The sequence below is a fragment of the Rutilus rutilus genome (genome assembly GCF_951802725.1).
Source record: "Rutilus rutilus genome assembly, chromosome: 15".
Taxonomy (NCBI): domain Eukaryota; kingdom Metazoa; phylum Chordata; class Actinopteri; order Cypriniformes; family Leuciscidae; genus Rutilus; species Rutilus rutilus.
The window spans coordinates 36,970,983-36,994,118 of NC_140220.1; the positions used below are offsets into that span (position 1 = coordinate 36,970,983).

Genomic DNA, 23,136 nt, shown 5'->3' on the forward strand with positions numbered 1-23,136 from the left:
CTTGGATGACATGGTGAAAATTTGGGATGAGAGAATTAAGTATGAGCACTTATTCCCTGTAGCACTATATCTACAGCAGCCTTTTCCAACTTATCCTTCAGTTGTCTTAATTTAAATGTCTTAATTGTAAATTTGACAAATCAATTAGTCTGTCTATGTTCCGCAAAAAGACAACTTTGAGTTAATAATAATGAATGAATCTTTCTCTTGACTGCACATTTTGTGTACGTGTTAGTAGCCAGACACATTCAATTTACAAATGACTACGCCACTCTTGCATTGAAAAAAAAAAAAGGTGTATAGAGCTTTACCCTCTGAAGTGTTTGTAGGATCTGCAACGGCAGGATAAGCAATTAGAAGTGTGTTCATATATTACAAGTTGACCGAATAGATTTTACAGTAGACTTTTCAGCATCCTGTGACACCACAGACAACAATTTTGACTTGCCCCTCAGTTTGTGAAATCAAACATAGATTGTTTACATGACTGCATTTACAATGAAAGTCTGGGGCAAGTTGTATAGAAGCTTGTATATGGTTTTGACTGAGTAGTAGCTCATCTGAAGTATTCTACTATTCCAGTAACAATACTTACTCTTCCAGGTCTCCTTTGTTCACCTTTGACCTGAGAGCTAATGTGACAGATGTGGCCTGGGCTCCATACTCCTCCACTGTCTTTGCTGCTATCACCAGTGATGGAAAGGTAAACAGCCAACCTCTAATACAAACACAATGGTAAAATCCACAATATGATAAAATCCTTTTTTCTTCTTTTTTTATAATAATAATAACAATAAAAAAGTAATAAATATAATAACATTAATAATACATTTAATAATCCCTCACCTTAAAATAGAAACTTTCTGGATACTTCCACTTAAAGCACTTTTTTCATGTAATGATTGCTAATGAAACACAGCAGCAGGCTGACAGTGGGACGTCTTTCCAGCGGCGCGGGACTGCATCAGCACACACAAACACTCACATTCTGCTTGTGCGAGTAAAACACACACACAATCAGGTTAAACAAAAAAACATAAAACCAAAAGTGATCATTAGTGCAATCAAATGTAATAATTTCCTGCTCTTAAAATAGATATCTATCATCCCATGGAAACTAAAGGAGCGTCTCTGTTGTAAGTAAATAAGCAAGTAAGAAAGTAAATAAAGATAAAAAAAAAAAATAAAGAACAAAGAGAAAAGGGTTCAGGACATACAGTAACAGAGGGCTAATTTGAACTGTTACATAATGACAACAGCTCAATATAGGCTATATCACGAGCATCATGTGTGCTGCCATCTGCTCTATTGCTCTGACATTGACTTTAAATGTAATCCTTCCTGATCTGGCTTGCTTTGGACTTCCTTCTGTCATCCTCAAGGGAAAGTCATTCTAAATGTGACAAATATACTTTATATGTATTAAAAGTTAAATATATATATATATTAGGCTTGCTACGATAGTCGGTGTTACACGGTGTTAAGTCGCAACATCGCTTTCATCACTTGCCCACCAACTGTTTTTAAAGAAAACGCAGTATCAGTTTTTTTATGTCATCCGTTGACTAGCGTTGTATGATCATCACGCTCTTATTAATGTGAATGCTTTTAAACCATTCAAGTGCGACAAGACTAAAGAGACTGCGCTGTAAGTCCTGCCTAATACACACACACACACACACACACACACACACACACGACCCACAGAAAAGACGCGCGTCAGTATCGAGTTCTCTTTCGGGCTTGAACAAACACACAAATTATGCCAAACTGTCCGTTTTGTCGAGTGTCCTCATAAGAGCAGTCTTAAATGATTTAAATAAAGTCTTAAATGAATGTAGAGATTTGTGAGAAGATGGGGCGCGTGTGAGATCGCGTCTCTGTCCGCAGCGGCCGGTCTTAAAGTGTCATTAATGTTAATCAAAGAACAAAGGTAAGAATTACTCACTCAGACCCGGCGCCAGGAGGATTATTATACCGGTAGCCTAATATCTTATATCTTATAACTAAATATCTTTTAACACATCTCCGGCGAACGGCTTCTTCACGCAAAAGAAAAACTCTTCATGAAGCGCAGTGCTCTTCAAAACTCTTCGTGAACTTCATTTTATACGTGCAATTCACACGAGCTCTAAGCGCATGCGAGACTGCTGCGAGTAGTCAAACTTTATTAATGAAACAGAAAATCAGAGGGAATCATTTCTTTAATGTAATTTTCTTTTTTTCTTCTTTTTTTACCGGTTGGCCGGTCACACGGCTTTCATAGTTTTCAGGTACGTGACTGGTGCGGAGACCTGGAGTGTTATTTACATTTTTTATTTAGTTTTATTCATATTTTGATTTTGAATTAGTTTTATTTTTAAACTTTCGGATTCCATGTTCTCACGCAGTGAAAAATAGAGGACACTGACAACGCGCTATAAGACAGGACCGAGCAGGTGATATTTAATATGAAACAAAGTCTCAACTTTCAAATTTGGTCAGTCAAAAAATATTAAAACAATAAATAGGCCGACCGTTTTGTGGCTCTTTAATGTGTCGTGAAAGATTGCCTCAGTTAAAGCCGAGTTCAAATCCACCGACGTTAATCTAACTCTCCTGACTGCTTTATCGGACAAAAATGGTGGATTTTGATTGGTCAGACTCAGATCGCATGTCAATCAAACTCCCTGCAAAAGATGAATTGACGCTAATTTAAGCACCAGATTTTTAAAAGCCATTTTTTAAAATCTTGAAATATATTATCTTGCTAAAAATATATTATCTTGCTTGCTGACACTCAGAGCCAAAGCAAGAAAGGTGCTAATGTCTGCTTCACACTGAAAACATCAAAACATAAACTGATACTACATAAATGACAAAGACTACAACTTCCCGCTCCTCTTCTATTTCTTTCACAGGTTCATGTGTTCGACCTCAGTGTCAACAAATATGAGGCTCTCTGCCAACAAATAGTGATGTCAGAGGATAGAAGGCCTTTGAAAATCGAATTCAACCCTGTCCATCCCTTCATCATCGTGGGTGATGACCACGGCCATGTCATCAGCCTCAAGCTCTCGCCCAACCTCCGCAAGAAGCCTTCGGTAAGTGATGCACTAATATCATGTATAGGCCTCCAATGAAATCACATGCTTAATCGATCAGTGCTGTTTCGATCACTGCTGTGCTGAATACTTCATGTGCTGAATTGCTAAATCTGCGTCTTTGTGACCGCTTCAGACATTCATTTACAACACAGGCACAACCCAGTTACTGAACGGCTCAGTTTAACTAAGTGACATTTGATGAGAATGTTTCGGGAACACATTAACGTATTGAACGTAAATTTAAATATCATTTGTTTGCCAGGCAATAAACATAGTAATTCCAGATACAAATCAGTCAGAAAGAATGTACTGTGGGAAAAGGGCTTTCAGAACAAATAGATGCAGAGAAATAAATTACATGACTGAAGGTCCTTGAAGCTTTGCAGTGATTCCAGAGTGAACAAAGTCAAATGAATAATTCAGGTTCCAAATCTACAGTACTGTTCCAAAGTTTTGTTATAGTTTTGTTAAGTTATATTTTAAATATATAAGTATATATATATTTTTTATATATTTATATCAGCATCCTTTACTCCAGTCTTCAGTGTCACAATGACTGTTTGTGTTCTATTTCACCGACGAAAATAGTTCCAAAGGAAAACACTCAGCGCTGTGTTTCTAATGTTTCGGCATTTTGAACGAATCGTTTGAATTAATGACTCAATGACTCACTCATTAAGACGGTCACTTGCCGCCACCTATTGGCACTTTAGTTTCATGTTTAAAGCATCATTGCATTTTTTATTTGTATATTCAAACATTTATTTAAAACATCAGTCTCATTACATTATTTACTGCAGTTGTAATGTTTCAGTGTAAATTTTTTTATTTGATTGAACAGCCCTAGAGTGTCTTCACCAAAACTGAATTTGTTGATCAAATGTAAGAATGTGATATGAAAGAGGATGCATTCATTTAATAAGGCCAATAAAATAAGAAATAAAAAAAAATGGCCTTTATAAAGGCAAATAACGCCCTGGGGGTAAATGCAAATGTCACAAATATGCAGATTTAAGTAGGCTATGTAAACACCGGTAGAACACTGATGAGAATATTGCTTCAGAATAAATTATATTTACACCACCAAAAATACTCTGACAATTAAGAAAGGCAGTGATTGACTTTTCCAAAGGACAAGCACATGACACGGCTTAATGTTGAGCCCAGAAGACTTAGTAGGTTTTCTGTATTTTCAGTTTATGCATAACCAACTGCACTTTGCTTTTTTAAATGATGTAGCTTGTAAGCCCGAGCCTTTTTATGCAAACTTCTCAGCTAATGCCAGTCGGGTGAGAAAATCTTGCCAGTAAATAATTTTGAGCATTTTTTGTGGTATACCTGCTAGGGGTGGCACGGTTCACAAACCCACGGTTCGGTTCGTATCACGGATGTACCAATACAAATAAATAAAACATCTCCAGTTAACTAGCAAATTATTCGTTTCGTTCGCTTGTTAAATAAGAAGCAATCTAGCGCTGAAATTAGTTTTTTTAATCAAGTGATCAAAGTGCTCGTTGCCGCTGTGATCAGTGGCGCTGATACAGTGTTCTCTTGTGGCTCGCGCACACGCCGCAGTCTTCACTCGGACGCGCGCTTCAGTCCGTTGAGGAGACTCTCTATTCGTTCCGGTGAAATCACAAAGCAAAATTCACACAATCTGTCCCTGCTTGATATACAACCACTGATAAACATAATCAGTTTTGATGAACCTATGACACGCTTGGCAAGAGTTCTGCCACTGGACCATTAAAGTAGGCTACATTTGTGAAACAGTCGACCTATGTATTTATTCACGTGAAAAAACAACATATTGGAGTAGATCTCATTAAATGTCTAAATAAACCCAGTGTACTATTTAAATCGATTGCTGGACATCATAATGTTATTCTACATGCATCTGATTTATGATTTAGCATTGTATTAGCACGGGCACGAGAACCGTGCGACGCACACACGCACCGAACCGAGACAAGCGAACCGAACGGTTCGGATGTTTTTTCATGTACCGTGCCACCCCTAATACTTGCAGTAAAACAGAACTATTCTTGTATTATTGTGAATACGGACATGTTTAATGTTAGCATGCCCTGCTCTTTCTGCAGTCAGAAATCTTTGATTCTTACCAAGAGGAACCAAGAGGAACTGAAGAGGCAGGAAACAAATACAAATAAGGAAGAACGCCCTATCCTAGATGAGGACGACGACGACGAGGAGATGCGTCTGCACAGAACAACCTGACAGGTAACATTAGTACAAATCAATACTCACATGTATGCAGAAATAACAGTGGGACACATGGGGGTGTGCAATATCACAATATTTGATCGTGGACAATTAAAATGTCTCCACGATCTGCTTTTGAACAAATGTTGTAGTATCGTGTTACTGCGCACATTCAATCAGTTGCAGTTCTGTTACATTCGCATCACATGTTAAGGCAGAGGTAGAGTTACAGTCACGGGACACTGCCATTCACAAAAGTTCGTTATTTGCATGTGATTGAAAGCCTTGCCGGTTAAACATTTAATTCGCATACACCCAAAGCTCACAGGCACTAAAAGCCTGTCAAACAGCGCCTGGATACTGGACTAAGTTATCTTTCTAGTCTTATTGTGCTAATACTGTCAAATACACACAAGCTTTACATTGGTTACAGTTGGTTATGTCTAAAGTGAAAGCAAATATTTGAGAGAAAATCGAGTGCCTGTTATATGCATGTATATTAGATGCGTACCGGTCTTAAAGTGACAGTAGCCTAATACTAAACATGCTGCCGCTTGTCCTTAAAGGGCCCCTATTATGCTACTTTAAAGGCTCCTAATGTTGTTCGGAGTCTCCTACAACAGGATTAATTGACACAGCTTTAGGTAATAGAGGCCCACAGCTGATTAGCAGAAATATTTCAGTAAGAATAATAACGTGAGTTATCCAGTTAGCAGGAGAACTATACAATATAAAACTCAAAACTAAGTATTTTGAACACCGGTAGAAAATATAAACATCAATAGAATTAGTCCTACTTACAGGTTGCCCTGGTGGAAAAAAATTATATGCTAAGTATACTTGCAGCCAGACTAATTATCAGTATACTTCAAGTGTGTTAATGATTAGTTAAATTGAAGTGTGCTATTTTGAAACAACTAATTTTGTACTAAGTATATTTTAGTAGTAATTAAATTGTAGTAAAGCATAACTTTAAGTGTATTTAGTGTACTTTTGTTAATAAATTGGAACAACTTTAAGTATACTTAGGAGGTAATAGTAGTAGGGACTAATTACATGCTTGATTAGTGATATTAAAGTGTACTTTATATGTGTTACAAGTACATTACAAAAAAAAGAGATTATATATACACATATAAGGCAGGCAAATTATGATGAATGATTTGTTTTCTTTTTAAGAATGACAGTACGCTGAGTACAATGTACTTGGTGGGTGATATAATCAAAACCCTTCAGACTCAGCAGTTTCAAATGTATACTCTCTTATAAGCATCCCTTTTAACAATGTAATCTTTGTACTTATTTGTAATTAGAAATATATATTAGAAAGTAATCAAAAAGGCAATAAGGTTGTTAAGCTTGAACAGACATGAACACCAATCAACACACACTACCATAATTGGCTGGTTATCTCAAGACAAAGTAACTTTATGTGCATAACATGGTTTTTTTTCAAACTTTTCAAAGATCAAGACAAGTAACATTCATTTAATACAAATCTTACCTAGAATCACAATATAATGAGGTTCCAAATGTCACACGCCATGCAAACCTGAAGAAGCTGGGTAAAATTAAAAACAACACTACGTTTTCTATTAAATAGTAACAAACCCCCCACCCAAATAAAAATCTAAATTCTGTCATGATCACTCACCCTTAAGTAGTTCCAAACCATTTAAGACTTTCGTTCATCTTCGAGAAAAAAAACTGCATTTTAATGAAACCTGAGAGATTTACATCCCTCCGATAAACGATTCACCAAATCTTTTTCACGTTTTAGAAAGTTAAATCGCAAAAAACATCACCTAATCCGTATGAATCGCGTGGTTTCCTCCTAGTCCTCTAAAGAGACACGATCGCTCTTTATATTTTTAACAGTTTAAATTTAGACTTCTAAATCCATCACATTCAAGTAACATATACACACACACAGCATATCTGATAAACGTAAGCTCTGAGTGAGGTGCGAGGCGAACTCATTATCATAAGAACCAATCACAACCATTCAACGGCTCTGGAACCAGTCAGGACTAGTCACGTGTGTTATGCTGTTGTTTGAATTTAAACAAGTACAAACTTTTTTAAACATCTTTGGAAAATGTATCTATGATAATATGATAATATGATGTTGAAATCCTTGTTGGAATTTCAGTAGTACAAACGTATCATGTAATGGACAACAGCCTTTTAAGTAGCCTTTTACAAGTAGCCTGCAAACAAGTAAAAGTGACTAAAACATTAATTTTAGGTATGCTTATTGCAATGCTTAATAATAGTTGACAAATGTTTCTAATACATTATAAGTTGTTCAAAATATTAAAATATTAAAATGATAAATACATAAATATCTAAAATATATTGAAGTAGGCCGAAGTGTTCATAAAGTACATATATTTTAAACACACTAAAAGCTTAATCATTTTGCTATGTGCTTACACAAAGTACTCATAAAATGTACTTTAAGTAAGAGCAACATAAGTATGTTTTCTTTAAATACAGTAAAAATTCACTAAAAGTATGCTTGTGTTTAACATATTTCTTAAAAATGTAACTAAGCATATATTTATTACCAATGTACTTCTAGTGCACTTGTTAGAAATATGTTTAAAGTTTGTGTTCGTACTGGCTCCTCACCTGATCTGCACTGGTGTGTTCAGTCTCATGCTGTATGTTAACACGTTGTTGCTGTGTGTTTTTCAGTGAACTTAATGTTTCCTCATGAACCGGTTTTATTTTTTTCTTTACATCTTCAAGCTCCATGTTGCACTTAAGCTACACAACACAGCACAGCAGGCCCGGAGTGATGCGTGCGAGTGGAGGAGACGCTGCGCATGATGTGACGTATTGCATTCTGTATCTTTGTAGCCTAACTTGTGCAACTTTGTACACATTTGTTACGTAGGCCTACTTTGCTTAAGATATATATAATATTTCTGATTATTGCATAGCTTTCTCCCCATTTCTCCCTCCTTAGTTACTGTTGCTACGCCTGACAAGCTTTCGCGCCTGGCACGTCTATTACTGTATGTATGCACCGGTGTCAGACATTCCCAAGGAGATAATTAGTAATTTTTGGTGGTGAAACAGGTGAAATATCCGAGAGAGCAAGACAAAAGGGACCGCAGTATGCATTCGAGGGATATATCCACGGAGGGGAGGGAGGCCTTCACAGGGGAGAGACTAGCTGACATTAGACACTAGACACTAGACACGTGACTTTCAAATGAAAGATTGGTATCAAAGAGCACACCCAGGTTCCTAACCAACGATGAAGACTCGACAGAGCAGCCATCAAGTGTTAGACAGTATTCTAGATTATTACGTGAGGACGTTTTTTGTCCAATAATTAGAATCTATGTTTTTTTAGAATTTAGTAGTAGGAAATTACTAGTCATCCAGTTTTTTATATCAGCTATGCATTCTGTTAATTTTGTGAATTGGTAAGTTTCGTCAGGGTGTGAAGAACTATAGAGCTGAGTATCATCAGCATAACAGTGAAAACTAATTCCATGCTTCCTAATGATATCTCCCAAGGGTAGCATGTACAGAGTGAACAGCAACGGTCCTAGTACTGAGCCTTGTGGTACACCATACTGAACTTGTGATCGATAAGACATCAATTCATTTACTGCTACAAACTGATAACGGTCAGATAAGTATGATTTAAACCATGCTAATGCAATTCCACTAATGCCAACATCATTTTCGAGTCTATTTAAAAAAATGTTGTTGCCAATAGTATGAAATGCAGCACTAAGATCGAGTAACACTAATAGCGAGATACAACCACGATCGGATGATAAGAGCAAATCATTTGTAACTCTAATGAGAGCAGTCTCAGTACTATGGTATGGTCTAAATCCTGACTGAAAATCCTCGTAGATACCATTTCTACATAGTTGTGAGGATACCACCTTTTCTAGTATCTTTGACAGAAAAGATACTATCAGGATTTATCAGATACTAGACATGTGACTTTCAAATGAAAGATTGGTATCAAAGAGCACACCCAGGTTCCTAACCAACAATGAAGACTCGACAGAGCAGCCATCAAGTGTTAGACAGTATTCTATTAGTTAGACGTAATAACGTGAGGACGTTTTTTGTCCAATAATTAGAATCTTGGATGGGAGACTCCTGAGAAAACCAGGTTGCTGCTGGAAGAGGTGTTAATGAGGCCAGCAGGGGGTGCTCACCCTGTGGTCTGTGTGGGTCCTAACACCCCAGTGTAGTGATGGGGACACTATACTGTCAAAGAGCACCGTCCTTCGGATGAGACGTTAAACCGAGGTCCTGACTCTCTGTGGTCATTAAAAATCCCAGGATGTCCTTCGAAAAAGAGTAGGGGTTTAACCCCGGCATCCTGGCCAAATTTGCCCCTTGGCCTCTGTCCATCATGGCCTCCTAATCATCCCCATATACTGATTGGCTTCATCACTGTCTCCTCTCCACCAGTATGCTGGTGTGTGGTGGGCGTTCTGGCGCCATATGGCTGCCGTCGCATCATCCAGGTGGATGCTGCACATCGGTGGTGGTTGAGGAGATTCCCCCTTCCATGTAAAGCGCTTTGAGTACCTAGAAAAGCGCTATATAAATGTAACGAAGTATTATTATTATTATTATAATCTCTGTTTTTTTAGAATTTAGTAGTAGGAAATTACTAGTCATCCAGTTTTTTATATCAGCTATGCATTCCATTAATTGTGTGAATTGGTTTTTCGTCAGGGCGTCAAGAAATATAGAGCTGAGTATCATCAGCATAACAGTGAAAACTAATTCCATGCTTCCTAATGATATCTCCCAAGGGTAGCATACAGCAACGGTCCTAGTACTGAGCCTTGTGGTACACCATACTGAACTTGTGATCGATAAGACATCAATTCATTTACTGCTACAAACTGATAACGGTCAGATAAGTATGATTTAAACCATGCTAATGCAATTCCACTAATGCCAACATCATTTTCGAGTCTATTTAAAAAAAATTTGTTGCCAATAGTATGAAATGCAGCACTAAGATCGAGTAACACTAATAGCGAGATACAACCACGATCGGATGATAAGAGCAAATCATTTGTAACTCTAATGAGAGCAGTCTCAGTACTATGGTATGGTCTAAATCCTGACTGAAAATCCTCGCAGATACCATTTCTTTCTAAAAAGGAACATAGTTGTGAGGATACCGCCTTTTCTAGTATCTTTGACAGAAAAGATACCATCAGGATTTATCAGATACTAGACACGTGACTTTCAAATGAAAGATTGGTATCAAAGAGCACACCCAGGTTCCTAACCAACGATGAAGACTCTACAGAGCAGCCATCAAGTGTTAGACAGTATTCTAGGTTATTAATTGAGGAAGTTTTTTGTCCAATAATTAGAATCTCAGTTTTTTTATTTTTATTTAGTAGTAGGAAATTATTAATCATCCAGTTTTTTATATCAGCTATGCATTCCGTTAATTTTGTGAATTGGTAAGTTTCGTCAGGGCGTCAAGAAATATAGAGCTGAGTATCATCAGCATAACAGTGAAAACTAATTCCATGCTTCCTAATGATATCTCCCAAGGGTAGCATACAGCAACGGTCCTAGTACTGAGCCTTGTGGTACACCATACTGACCTTGTGATCGATAAGACATCTCTTCATTTACTGCTACAAACTGATAACGGTCAGATAAGTATGATTTAAACCATGCTAATGCAATTCCACTAATGCCAACATCATTTTCGAGTCTATTTAAAAAAATGTTGTTGCCAATAGTATGAAATGCAGCACTAAGATCGAGTAACACTAATAGCGAGATACAACCACGATCGGATGATTAGAGCAAATCATTTGTAACTCTAATGAGAGCAGTCTCAGTACTATGGTATGGTCTAAATCCTGACTGAAAATCCTCGCAGATACCATTTCTTTCTAAAAAGGAACATAGTTGTGAGGATACCACCTTTTCTAGTATCTTTGACAGAAAAGATACTATCAGGATTTATCAGATACTAGACATGTGACTTTCAAATGAAAGATTGGTATCAAAGAGCACACCCAGGTTCCTAACCAACAATGAAGACTCGACAGAGCAGCCATCAAGTGTTAGACAGTATTCTATTAGTTAGACGTAATAACGTGAGGACGTTTTTTGTCCAATAATTAGAATCTTGGATGGGAGACTCCTGAGAAAACCAGGTTGCTGCTGGAAGAGGTGTTAATGAGGCCAGCAGGGGGTGCTCACCCTGTGGTCTGTGTGGGTCCTAACACCCCAGTGTAGTGATGGGGACACTATACTGTCAAAGAGCACCGTCCTTCGGATGAGACGTTAAACCGAGGTCCTGACTCTCTGTGGTCATTAAAAATCCCAGGATGTCCTTCGAAAAAGAGTAGGGGTTTAACCCCGGCATCCTGGCCAAATTTGCCCCTTGGCCTCTGTCCATCATGGCCTCCTAATCATCCCCATATACTGATTGGCTTCATCACTGTCTCCTCTCCACCAGTATGCTGGTGTGTGGTGGGCGTTCTGCCGCCATATGGCTGCCGTCGCATCATCCAGGTGGATGCTGCACATCGGTGGTGGTTGAGGAGATTCCCCATTCCATGTAAAGCGCTTTGAGTACCTAGAAAAGCGCTATATAAATGTAACGAAGTATTATTATTATTATTATAATCTCTGTTTTTTTAGAATTTAGTAGTAGGAAATTACTAGTCATCCAGTTTTTTATATCAGCTATGCATTCCATTAATTTTGTGAATTGGTTTTTCGTCAGGGCGTCAAGAAATATAGAGCTGAGTATCATCAGCATAACAGTAAAAACTAATTCCATGCTTCCTAATGATATCTCCCAAGGGTAGCATACAGCAACGGTCCTAGTACTGAGCCTTGTGGTACACCATACTGAACTTGTGATCGATAAGACATCTCTTCATTTACTGCTACAAACTGATAACGGTCAGATAAGTATGATTTAAACCATGCTAATGCAATTCCACTAATGCCAACATCATTTTTCGAGTCTATTTAAAAAAATGTTGTTGCCAATAGTATGAAATGCAGCACTAAGATTGAGTAACACTAATAGCGAGATACAACCACGATCGGATGATAAGAGCAAATCATTTGTAACTCTAAATGAGAGCAGTCTCAGTACTATGGTATGGTCTAAATCCTGACTGAAAATCCTCGCAGATACCATTTCTTTCTAAAAAGGAACATAGTTGTGAGGATACCACCTTTTCTAGTATCTTTGACAGAAAAGATACTATCAGGGTTTATCAGATACTAGACACGTGACTTTCAAATGAAAGATTGGTATCAAAGAGCACACCCAGGTTCCTAACCAACGATGAAGACTCGACAGAGCAGCCATCAAGTGTTAGACAGTATTCTATTAGTTAGACGTAATAACGTGAGGACGTTTTTTGTCCAATAATTAGAATCTTGGATGGGAGACTCCTGAGAAAACCAGGTTGCTGCTGGAAGAGGTGTTAATGAGGCCAGCAGGGGGTGCTCACCCTGTGGTCTGTGTGGGTCCTAACACCCCAGTGTAGTGATGGGGACACTATACTGTCAAAGAGCACCGTCCTTCGGATGAGACGTTAAACCGAGGTCCTGACTCTCTGTGGTCATTAAAAATCCCAGGATGTCCTTCGAAAAAGAGTAGGGGTTTAACCCCGGCATCCTGGCCAAATTTGCCCCTTGGCCTCTGTCCATCATGGCCTCCTAATCATCCCCATATACTGATTGGCTTCATCACTGTCTCCTCTCCACCAGTATGCTGGTGTGTGGTGGGCGTTCTGGCGCCATATGGCTGCCGTCGCATCATCCAGGTGGATGCTACACATCGGTGGTGGTTGAGGAGATTCCCCCTTCCATGTAAAGTGCTTTGAGTACCTAGAAAAGCGCTATATAAATGTAACGAAGTATTATTATTATTATAATCTCTGTTTCTTTAGAATTTAGTAGTAGGAAATTACTAGTCATTCAGTTTTTTATATCAGCTATGCATTCCATTCATTTTGTGAATTGGTTTTTCGTCAGGGCGTCAAGAAATATAGAGCTGAGTATCATCAGCATAACAGTGAAAACTAATTCCATGCTTCCTAATGATATCTCCCAAGGGTAGCATACAGCAACGGTCCTAGTACTGAGCCTTGTGGTACACCATACTGAACTTGTGATCGATAAGACATCAATTCATTTACTGCTACAAACTGATAACGGTCAGATAAGTATGATTTAAACCATGCTAATGCAATTCCACTAATGCCAACATCATTTTTGAGTCTATTTAAAAAAATGTTGTTGCCAATAGTATGAAATGCAGCACTAAGATCGAGTAACACTAATAGCGAGATACAACCACGATCGGATGATAAGAGCAAATCATTTGTAACTCTAATGAGAGCAGTCTCAGTACTATGGTATGGTCTAAATCCTGACTGAAAATCCTCGCAGATACCATTTCTTTCTAAAAAGGAACATAGTTGTGAGGATACCGCCTTTTCTAGTATCTTTGACAGAAAAGATAGATTTGAGATCAGCCTGTAATTGACTAATTCTGTACGATCAAGTTGCGTTTTTTTAACAAGCGGTTTAATCTTAGCAAGCTTAAAAGTTTTGGTACATATCCTAATGACAAAGATGAATTAATGATATTAAAAAGAGGATCTATGACCTCTGGAAGCATCTCTTTCAGTAGCTTAGTCGGTATAGGGTCTATCATACATGTTGTCTATTTAGATGATTTAACAAGTTTAGCGAATTCTTCCTCCGCTATAGCAATGAATGAATCGAATTTTTCCTTAGGGATACTACAATGCACTCCCTGATGCGATACTGTAGTAGACAGTTGCATAGTAATAATGTTCTCCCTGATATTACCAATCTTGTAAGTGAAGAAGTTCATAAAGTCATTACTGCTGTGCTGCTTGGAAACTTCTGGGCTTGAAGCTTTATTTTTCGTTAGTTTAGCCACTGTTTCAAATAAATACCTAGGTTTTTTTCATTTTCTTCTAATAGGGTTGAAAAATGAGCAGATCTAGCAGCTTTTAAGGCCTCTCTGTATGCAATTGAGCTCTCTTTCCATGAAATGCGAAATACCTCTAGTTTTGTTTGCTTCCAGTTGCGCTCCATTTTTCTGGCTGCTCTCTTAAGGGCCTGAGTGCGCTCGTTGTACCACGGCGTTGGACTACTTTCTTTAATCTTCTTTAAGCGCAACGGAGCAACTGTGTCTAAAGTGCTGGAAAAGAGAGTTAAAAGTTTCTGTCGTAATATCGAGTTCTTCTAAGCTATCTGGGATGCTGAGATGATGAAACTGATCAGGAAGTTTATTAATAAAACAATCGTTAGTGGCAGAAGTGATAGGTCTAACATATTTGTAACACAGAGTTGGCTTTGCAGCCTTGGCTAAATGAAGTTTACACGAGACTAGATAATGATCTGAGATGTCATCGCTCTACTGCAGAATTTCAATGGCATCAACATTGATTCTGTGTGATAATATTAGATCTAGGGTATGATTACGACAACGAGTAGGTCTGACACGTGTTGTCTAACTCCAGTAGAGTTAAGAATGTCTTTAAATGCCAATCCCAATGCACCTTTTTCGTTATTTTTGTCCAATAATTAGAATTTAGTAGTAGGAAATTACTAGTCATCCAGTTTTTTATATCAGCTATGCATTCCATTAATTGTGTGAATTGGTTTTTCGTCAGGGCGTCAAGAAATATAGAGCTGAGTATCATCAGCATAACAGTAAAAACTAATTCCATGCTTCCTAATGATATCTCCCAAGGGTAGCATACAGCAACGGTCCTAGTACTGAGCCTTGTGGTACACCATACTGAACTTGTGATCGATAAGACATCTCTTCATTTACTGCTACAAACTGATAATGGTCAGATAAGTATGATTTAAACCATGCTAATGCAATTCCACTAATGCCAACATCATTTTTCGAGTCTATTTAAAAAAATGTTGTTGCCAATAGTATGAAATGCAGCACTAAGATCGAGTAACACTAATAGCGAGATACAACCACGATCGGATGATAAGAGCAAATCATTTGTAACTCTAATGAGAGCAGTCTCAGTACTATGGTATGGTCTAAATCCTGACTGAAAATCCTCGCAGATACCATTTCTTTCTAAAAAGGAACATAGTTGTGAGGATACCACCTTTTCTAGTATCTTTGACAGAAAAGATACTATCAGGATTTATCAGATACTAGACACGTGACTTTCAAATGAAAGATTGGTATCAAAGAGCACACCCAGGTTCCTAACCAACGATGAAGACTCTACAGAGCAGCCATCAAGTGTTAGACAGTATTCTAGGTTATTAATTGAGGAAGTTTTTTGTCCAATAATTAGAATCTCAGTTTTGTTTTTTGTTTTTAGTAGTAGGAAATTATTAATCATCCAGTTTTTTATATCAGCTATGCATTCCGTTAATTTTGTGAATTGGTAAGTTTCGTCAGGGCGTCAAGAAATATAGAGCTGAGTATCATCAGCATAACAGTGAAAACTAATTCCATGCTTCCTAATGATATCTCCCAAGGGTAGCATACAGCAACGGTCCTAGTACTGAGCCTTGTGGTACACCATACTGAACTTGTGATCGATAAGACATCTCTTCATTTACTGCTACAAACTGATAACGGTCAGATAAGTATGATTTAAACCATGCTAATGCAATTCCACTAATGCCAACATCATTTTCGAGTCTATTTAAAAAAATGTTGTTGCCAATAGTATGAAATGCAGCACTAAGATCGAGTAACACTAATAGCGAGATACAACCACGATCGGATGATAAGAGCAAATCATTTGTAACTCTAATGAGAGCAGTCTCAGTACTATGGTATGGTCTAAATCCTGACTGAAAATCCTCGCAGATACCATTTCTTTCTAAAAAGGAACATAGTTGTGAGGATACCACCTTTTCTAGTATCTTTGACAGAAAAGATACTATCAGGGTTTATCAGATACTAGACACGTGACTTTCAAATGAAAGATTGGTATCAAAAATTACACCCAGGTTCCTAACCAACGATGAAGACTCGACAGAGCAGCCATCAAGTGTTAGACAGTATTCTATTAGTTAGACGTAATAACGTGAGGACGTTTTTTGTCCAATAATTAGAATCTTGGATGGGAGACTCCTGAGAAAACCAGGTTGCTGCTGGAAGAGGTGTTAATGAGGCCAGCAGGGGGTGCTCACCCTGTGGTCTGTGTGGGTCCTAACACCCCAGTGTAGTGATGGGGACACTATACTGTCAAAGAGCACCGTCCTTCGGATGAGACGTTAAACCGAGGTCCTGACTCTCTGTGGTCATTAAAAATCCCAGGATATCCTTCGAAAAAGAGTAGGGGTTTAACCCCGGCATCCTGGCCAAATTTGCCCCTTGGCCTCTGTCCATCATGGCCTCCTAATCATCCCCATATACTGATTGGCTTCATCACTGTCTCCTCTCCACCAGTATGCTGGTGTGTGGTGGGCGTTCTGGCGCCATATGGCTGCCGTCGCATCATCCAGGTGGATGCTGCACATCGGTGGTGGTTGAGGAGATTCCCCCTTCCATGTAAAGCGCTTTGAGTACCTAGAAAAGCGCTATATAAATGTAACGAAGTATTATTATTATTATTATAATCTCTGTTTCTTTAGAATTTAGTAGTAGGAAATTACTAGTCATCCAGTTTTTTATATCAGCTATGCATTCCATTAATTTTGTGAATTGGTTTTTCGTCAGGGCGTCAAGAAATATAGAGCTGAGTATCATCAGCATAACAGTGAAAACTAATTCCATGCTTCCTAATGATATCTCCCAAGGGTAGCATACAGCAACGGTCCTAGTACTGAGCCTTGTGGTACACCATACTGAACTTGTGATCGATAAGACATCAATTAATTTACTGCTACAAACTGATAACGGTCAGATAAGTATGATTTAAACCATGCTAATGCAATTCCACTAATGCCAACATCATTTTCGAGTCTATTTAAAAAAATGTTGTTGCCAATAGTATGAAATGCAGCACTAAGATCGAGTAACACTAATACCGAGATACAACCACGATCGGATGATAAGAGCAAATCATTTGTAACTCTAATGAGAGCAGTCTCAGTACTATGGTATGGTCTAAATCCTGACTGAAAATCCTCGCAGATACCATTTCTTTCTAAAAAGGAACATAGTTGTGAGGATACCGCCTTTTCTAGTATCTTTGACAGAAAAGATAGATTTGAGATCAGCCTGTAATTGACTAATTCTGTACGATCAAGTTGCGTTTTTTTAACAAGCGGTTTAATCTTAGCAAGCTTAAAAGTTTTGGTACATATCCTAATGACAAAGATGAATTAATGATATTAAAAAGAGGATCTATGACCTCTGGAAGCATCTCTTTCAGTAGCTTAGTCGGTATAGGGTCTATCATACATGTTGTCTATTTAGATGATTTAACAAGTTTAGCGAATTCTTCCTCTGCTATAGCAATGAATGAATCGAATTTTTCCTTAGGGATACTACAATGCACTCCCTGATGCGATACTGTAGTAGACAGTTGCATAGTAATAATTTTCTCCCTGATATTACCAATCTTGTAAGTGAAGAAGTTCATAAAGTCATTACTGCTGTGCTGCTTGGAAACTTCTGGGCTTGAAGCTTTATTTTTCGTTAGTTTAGCCACTGTTTCAAATAAATACCTAGGTTTTTTTTATTTTCTTCTAATAGGGTTGAAAAATGAGCAGATCTAGCAGCTTTTAAGGCCTCTCTGTATGCAATCGAGCTCTCTTTCCATGAAATGCGAAATACCTCTAGTTTTGTTTGCTTCCAGTTGCGCTCCATTTTTCTGGCTGCTCTCTTAAGGGCCTGAGTGCGCTCGTTGTACCACGGCGTTGGACTACTTTCTTTAATCTTCTTTAAGCGCAACGGAGCAACTGTGTCTAAAGTGCTGGAAAAGAGAGTTAAAAGTTTCTGTCGTAATATCGAGTTCTTCTAAGCTATCTGGGATGCTGAGATGATGAAACTGATCAGGAAGTTTATTAATAAAACAATCGTTAGTGGCAGAAGTGATAGGTCTAACATATTTGTAACACAGAGTTGGCTTTGCAGCCTTGGCTAAATGAAGTTTACACGAGACTAGATAATGATCTGAGATGTCATCGCTCTACTGCAGAATTTCAATGGCATCAACATTGATTCTGTGTGATAATATTAGATCTAGGGTATGATTACGACAACGAGTAGGTCCTGACACGTGTTGTCTAACTCCAGTAGAGTTAAGAATGTCTTTAAATGCCAATCCCAATGCACCTTTTTCGTTATTTTTGTCCAATAATTAGAATTTAGTAGTAGGAAATTACTAGTCATCCAGTTTTTTATATCAGCTATGCATTCCATTAATTTTGTGAATTGGTTTTTCGTCAGGGCGTCAAGAAATATAGAGCTGAGTATCATCAGCATAACAGTGAAAACTAATTCCATGCTTCCTAATGATATCTCCCAAGGGTAGCATACAGCAACGGTCCTAGTACTGAGCCTTGTGGTACACCATACTGAACTTGTGATCGATAAGACATCAATTCATTTACTGCTACAAACTGATACCGATCAGATAAGTATGATTTAAACCATGCTAATGCAATTCCACTAATGCCAACATCATTTTCGAGTCTATTTAAAAAAATGTTGTTGCCAATAGTATGAAATGCAGCACTAAGATCGAGTAACACTAATAGCGAGATACAACCACGATCGGATGATAAGAGCAAATCATTTGTAACTCTAATGAGAGCAGTCTCAGTACTATGGTATGGTCTAAATCCTGACTGAAAATCCTCGCAGATACCATTTCTTTCTAAAAAGGAACATAGTTGTGAGGATACCGCCTTTTCTAGTATCTTTGACAGAAAAGATAGATTTGAGATCAGCCTGTAATTGACTAATTCTGTACGATCAAGTTGCGTTTTTTTAACAAGCGGTTTAATCATAGCAAGCTTAAAAGTTTTGGTACATATCCTAATGACAAAGATGAATTAATGATATTAAAAAGAGGATCTATGACCTCTTGAAGCATCTCTTTCAGTAGCTTAGTCGGTATAGGGTCTATCATACATGTCTATTTAGATGATTTAACGAGTTTAGCGAATTCTTCCTCTGCTATAGCAATGAATGAATCGAATTTTTCCTTAGGGATACTACAATGCACTCCCTGATGCGATACTGTAGTAGACAGTTGCATAGTAATCATTTTCTCCCTGATATTACCAATCTTGTAAGTGAAGTTCATAAAGTCATTACTGCTGTGCTGCTTGGAAACTTCTGGGCTTGAAGCTTTATTTTTCGTTAGTTTAGCCACTGTTTGAAATAAATACCTAGGGTTTTGTTTATTTTCTTCTAATAGGGTTGAAAAATGAGCAGATCTAGCAGCTTTTAAGGCCTCTCTGTATGCAATCGAGCTCTCTTTCCATGAAATGCGAAATACCTCTAGTTTTGTTTGCTTCCAGTTGCGCTCCATTTTTCTGGCTGCTCTCTTAAGGGCCCGAGTGCGCTCGTTGTACCACGGCGTTGGACTATTTTCTTTAATCTTCTTTAAGCGCAACGGAGCAACTGTGTCTAAAGTGCTGGAAAAGAGAGAGTTAAAAGTTTCTGTCGTAATATTGAGTTCCCTTATCGGTCGGTCACTCTCGACGTACGTCGTGGTGAACGACAGATAGGAATCTCGCTAGAGAGGCCAATCTACTTCGAGTGAAACTAAAACAAGCCAATACACATTCAATACACAATACATAATCATTTGCATCAGCTGTGCAGGTATTTAACGAGCAGCTGGTGCGATTGCACTTCAGTTTTTTGCTGAGGAGCCAAGCCTGAAAAGCTGGTCGCCCCGGCGGGTAGCAGCAGATGTGGCGATGGGACGTACGTCTCCGTTCCCTCCCTCAGGTAACGAGGGTTACCATATGTAACCGAGACGTTCCCTTATCGGTCGGTCACTCTCGACGTACGTCGTGGCCGAGGGTGTTGGAGGACTCAACAGGTTTGACTCTGGAGCAATAAGGATGCACAGTAGGATGCAGCAAGCCGACAGAGCCGGTACTCACAGTGCCTCTACCCGTTTAGGGTGAGAACACGGGAGGACACGGGCTCTACATGTAGGCTATAGTATCTAACGAACGTGTTAGGTGTCTCCCAGCCCGCAGCTCTACAGATATCTGTTAGTGAGGAGCCACGTGCCAACGCCCATGAGGATGCAATGCCTCTCGTGGAGTGTGCATGCAACCTGAGCGGGCAGGGCACGCCTTGAGCTTGGTAAGCCAAGGCGATGGCATCCACTTTCCAGTGGGCCATCCTCTGCTTGGAGACAGCCTTTCCCTTCTGCTGGCCTCCGTAACAGACAAAGAGCTGGTCTGAGGTCCTGACGCTTTGAGTTCTGTCCATGTACATACGCAGAGCGCGAACGGGACAGAGCAAAGCCAGGGCTGGGTCTGCCTCCTCCAGGGGCAGCGCTTGCAGGTTCACTACCTGATCTCTAAAGGGAGTGGTAGGAACCTTGGGCGCATAGCCAGGCCGGGGTCTCAGTACAACATGGTTGTCACCCGGACCGAACTCTAGGCACGATTCGTCGACCGAAAATGCTTGCAGGTCCCCTACCCTCTTGATCGAGGCCAGTGCAATCAGCAGCAAAGTCTTCGAGGAGAGAAGCTTTAAGTCTGCTGACTGCAAAGGCTCAAAGGGAGCATCCTGAAGTGCTCGAAGCACCAGGGAAAGGTCCCAAGAGGGTATAGAGGGGGGGCGAGGAGGATTTAATCGTCTCGCTCCCCTAAGGAACCTGACAACCAGGTCGAGCTTTCCAACTGTTTTGCCATCTATGTGGTTGGCAGCATGTACTTTGAGGGTGGAGGAAGACAGCCTTCGCTCCAACCCTTGCCGCAAGAAGGAAAGCACTGACCCTATCGAACATCTTTGGGGGTCCTCTCTGCGAGAAGAACACCACTCGACGAACAGGTTCCACTTCAGGGCGTACGCACGTCTCGTAGACGGCGCTCGCGCAGAAGTGATGGTGTTAAGTACCTCTGGGGGTAAGTCGCCTAGAACCTCCGCGTCCCGTCCAGGGACCAGACATGGAGTTTCCAGAGGTCCGGACGCGGGTGCCATAGGGTGCCCCGTCTCTGAGTCAAAAGATCCTTCCTCAGAGGAATGGGCCAAGGAGGGACTGTCACGAGGAGCATGAGTTCTGGGAACCAAGTCCGGGTGGGCCAATAGGGAGCCACCAGAAGGACCTGCTCCTCGTTCTCCCTGACTTTGCACAGGGTCTGTACAAGTAGGCTCACTGGGGGAAACGCATATTTGCGAAGGCCCCAGGACCAGCTGTGTGCCAGTGCGTCCGTGCCGAGTGTTCCCTCGGTCAGGGAGTAAAACAGCTGGAGGTGGGAGGTCTCTGAGGAGGCAAACAGGTCTACCTGAGCCTCCCCGAACTCTCTCCAAATCAGCTGAACCACCTGGGGGTGGAGTCGCCATTCTCCCGGAAGCACAGCTCGTGATAGCTCGTCGGCCACACGGTTGAGCACACCGGGGACATACATGGCTCGAAGCGACCTCAGATACTTCTGACTCCAGAGAAGGAGATGGCGGGCGAGTTGCGATATGCGACGGGAGCGTAGACCACCTTGTCGGTTGATGTACGCAACGGTTGCAGTGTTGTCCGTACGGACCAGCACGTCTCTGCCCTGAAGCGGCCTTTTTAAGCGGCTCAGAGCGAGACGTACTGCAAGCAACTCGAGGCAGTTGATGTGCCAATGCAGTTGGGGGCCCGTCCACACCCCTGACACTGCATGCCCGTTGTACGTGGCACCCCAGCCGGTGGCAGAGGCATCTGTGAAGACCACAGCATGCCTGGACACCTGTTCCAAGGGGACTCCTGCCCGGAGGAACGAGGGGTCTGACCACGAACTGAAGGTCTGGCGGCACTCCGGTGTGATTGCCACCCGGTGAGTGCCTTGATGCCACGCCCATCTTGGGACTCGGCAGTAAAGCCAGTGCTGAAGCGGTCTCATATGAAGCAGCCCGAGCGGAGTTACCGCTGCTGCCGATGCCTTATGCCCCAGGAGCCTCTGAAAGAATTTCAGTGGGACCGCCGTCCTGCGTTTGAACGTGTTCAAGCAGTTCAGCACCGACTGAGCGTGTTGCTCTGTGAGGCGCGCTGTCTGTGCGACCGAATCCAACTCCATACCGAGAAAAGAGATCCTCTGCACGGGGGCGAGTTTGCTCTTTTCCCAGTTGACCTGAAGGCCCAGCTGGCTGAGGTGCCTGAGCACGAACTGATCTCGAGAGTGTGCTAGTATAAGCCAGTCGTCAAGATAGTTGAGAATGCGAACGCCCTGTTCTCTCATGGGAACAAGGGTCCCCTCCGTGACTTTCGTGAAGACATGGGGAGACAGGGCCAGCCCGAAGGGCAGTACCTTGTACTGATATGCTCGACCCTCGAACGCAAAGCGCAGAAACGGCCTGTGTCGAGGAAGAATCGAGACATGAAAGTACGTCGTGCCTTCAGGTCGATCGCTGCGGTAACCCCGCTTGGACTGCTCCATATGAGACCACTTCAGCACTGGCTTCTCGGCCGAGTCCCGAGATGGGCGTGGCATTACGGCACTCACCGGGTGGTAATCACACCGGAGTGCCGCCAGACCTTCAGTTCGTGGTCAGACCCCTCATTTCTCCGGGCAGGAGTCCCCTTGGAACAGGTGTCCAGGCATGCTGTGGTATTCACAGATGCCTCTGCCACCGGCTGGGGTGCCACGTACAATGGGCATGCAGTGTCAGGGGTGTGGACGGACC

General features: G+C 40.6%; 2 protein-coding genes across 2 annotated transcripts in view; one reads left to right on the forward strand and one right to left on the reverse strand.

Moving 5' to 3' along the window:
• The window catches only part of LOC311304777 (dynein axonemal intermediate chain 1-like), a gene marked incomplete at its 5' end in the record, with an annotated part of 21,430 nt that extends 11,216 nt beyond the window's left edge, over positions 1-10,214 (forward strand). The window contains 5 exons of the mRNA XM_084432011.1: positions 1-39; positions 604-703; positions 2,901-3,083; positions 5,189-5,327; positions 8,064-10,214. The exon at positions 1-39 is cut by the window's left edge and continues 113 nt beyond it. Of these exons, the coding sequence (XP_084288137.1) occupies positions 1-39; positions 604-703; positions 2,901-3,083; positions 5,189-5,257 (391 nt within the window). The 3' untranslated portion in view covers positions 5,258-5,327; positions 8,064-10,214. The remainder of the gene's footprint in view (positions 40-603; positions 704-2,900; positions 3,084-5,188; positions 5,328-8,063) is intronic.
• LOC311304860 (dynein axonemal intermediate chain 1-like) overlaps positions 1-23,136 on the reverse strand; it is a 674,193-nt gene that overhangs the window by 29,412 nt on the left and 621,645 nt on the right. The gene's annotated exons all lie outside the window — the stretch shown is intronic.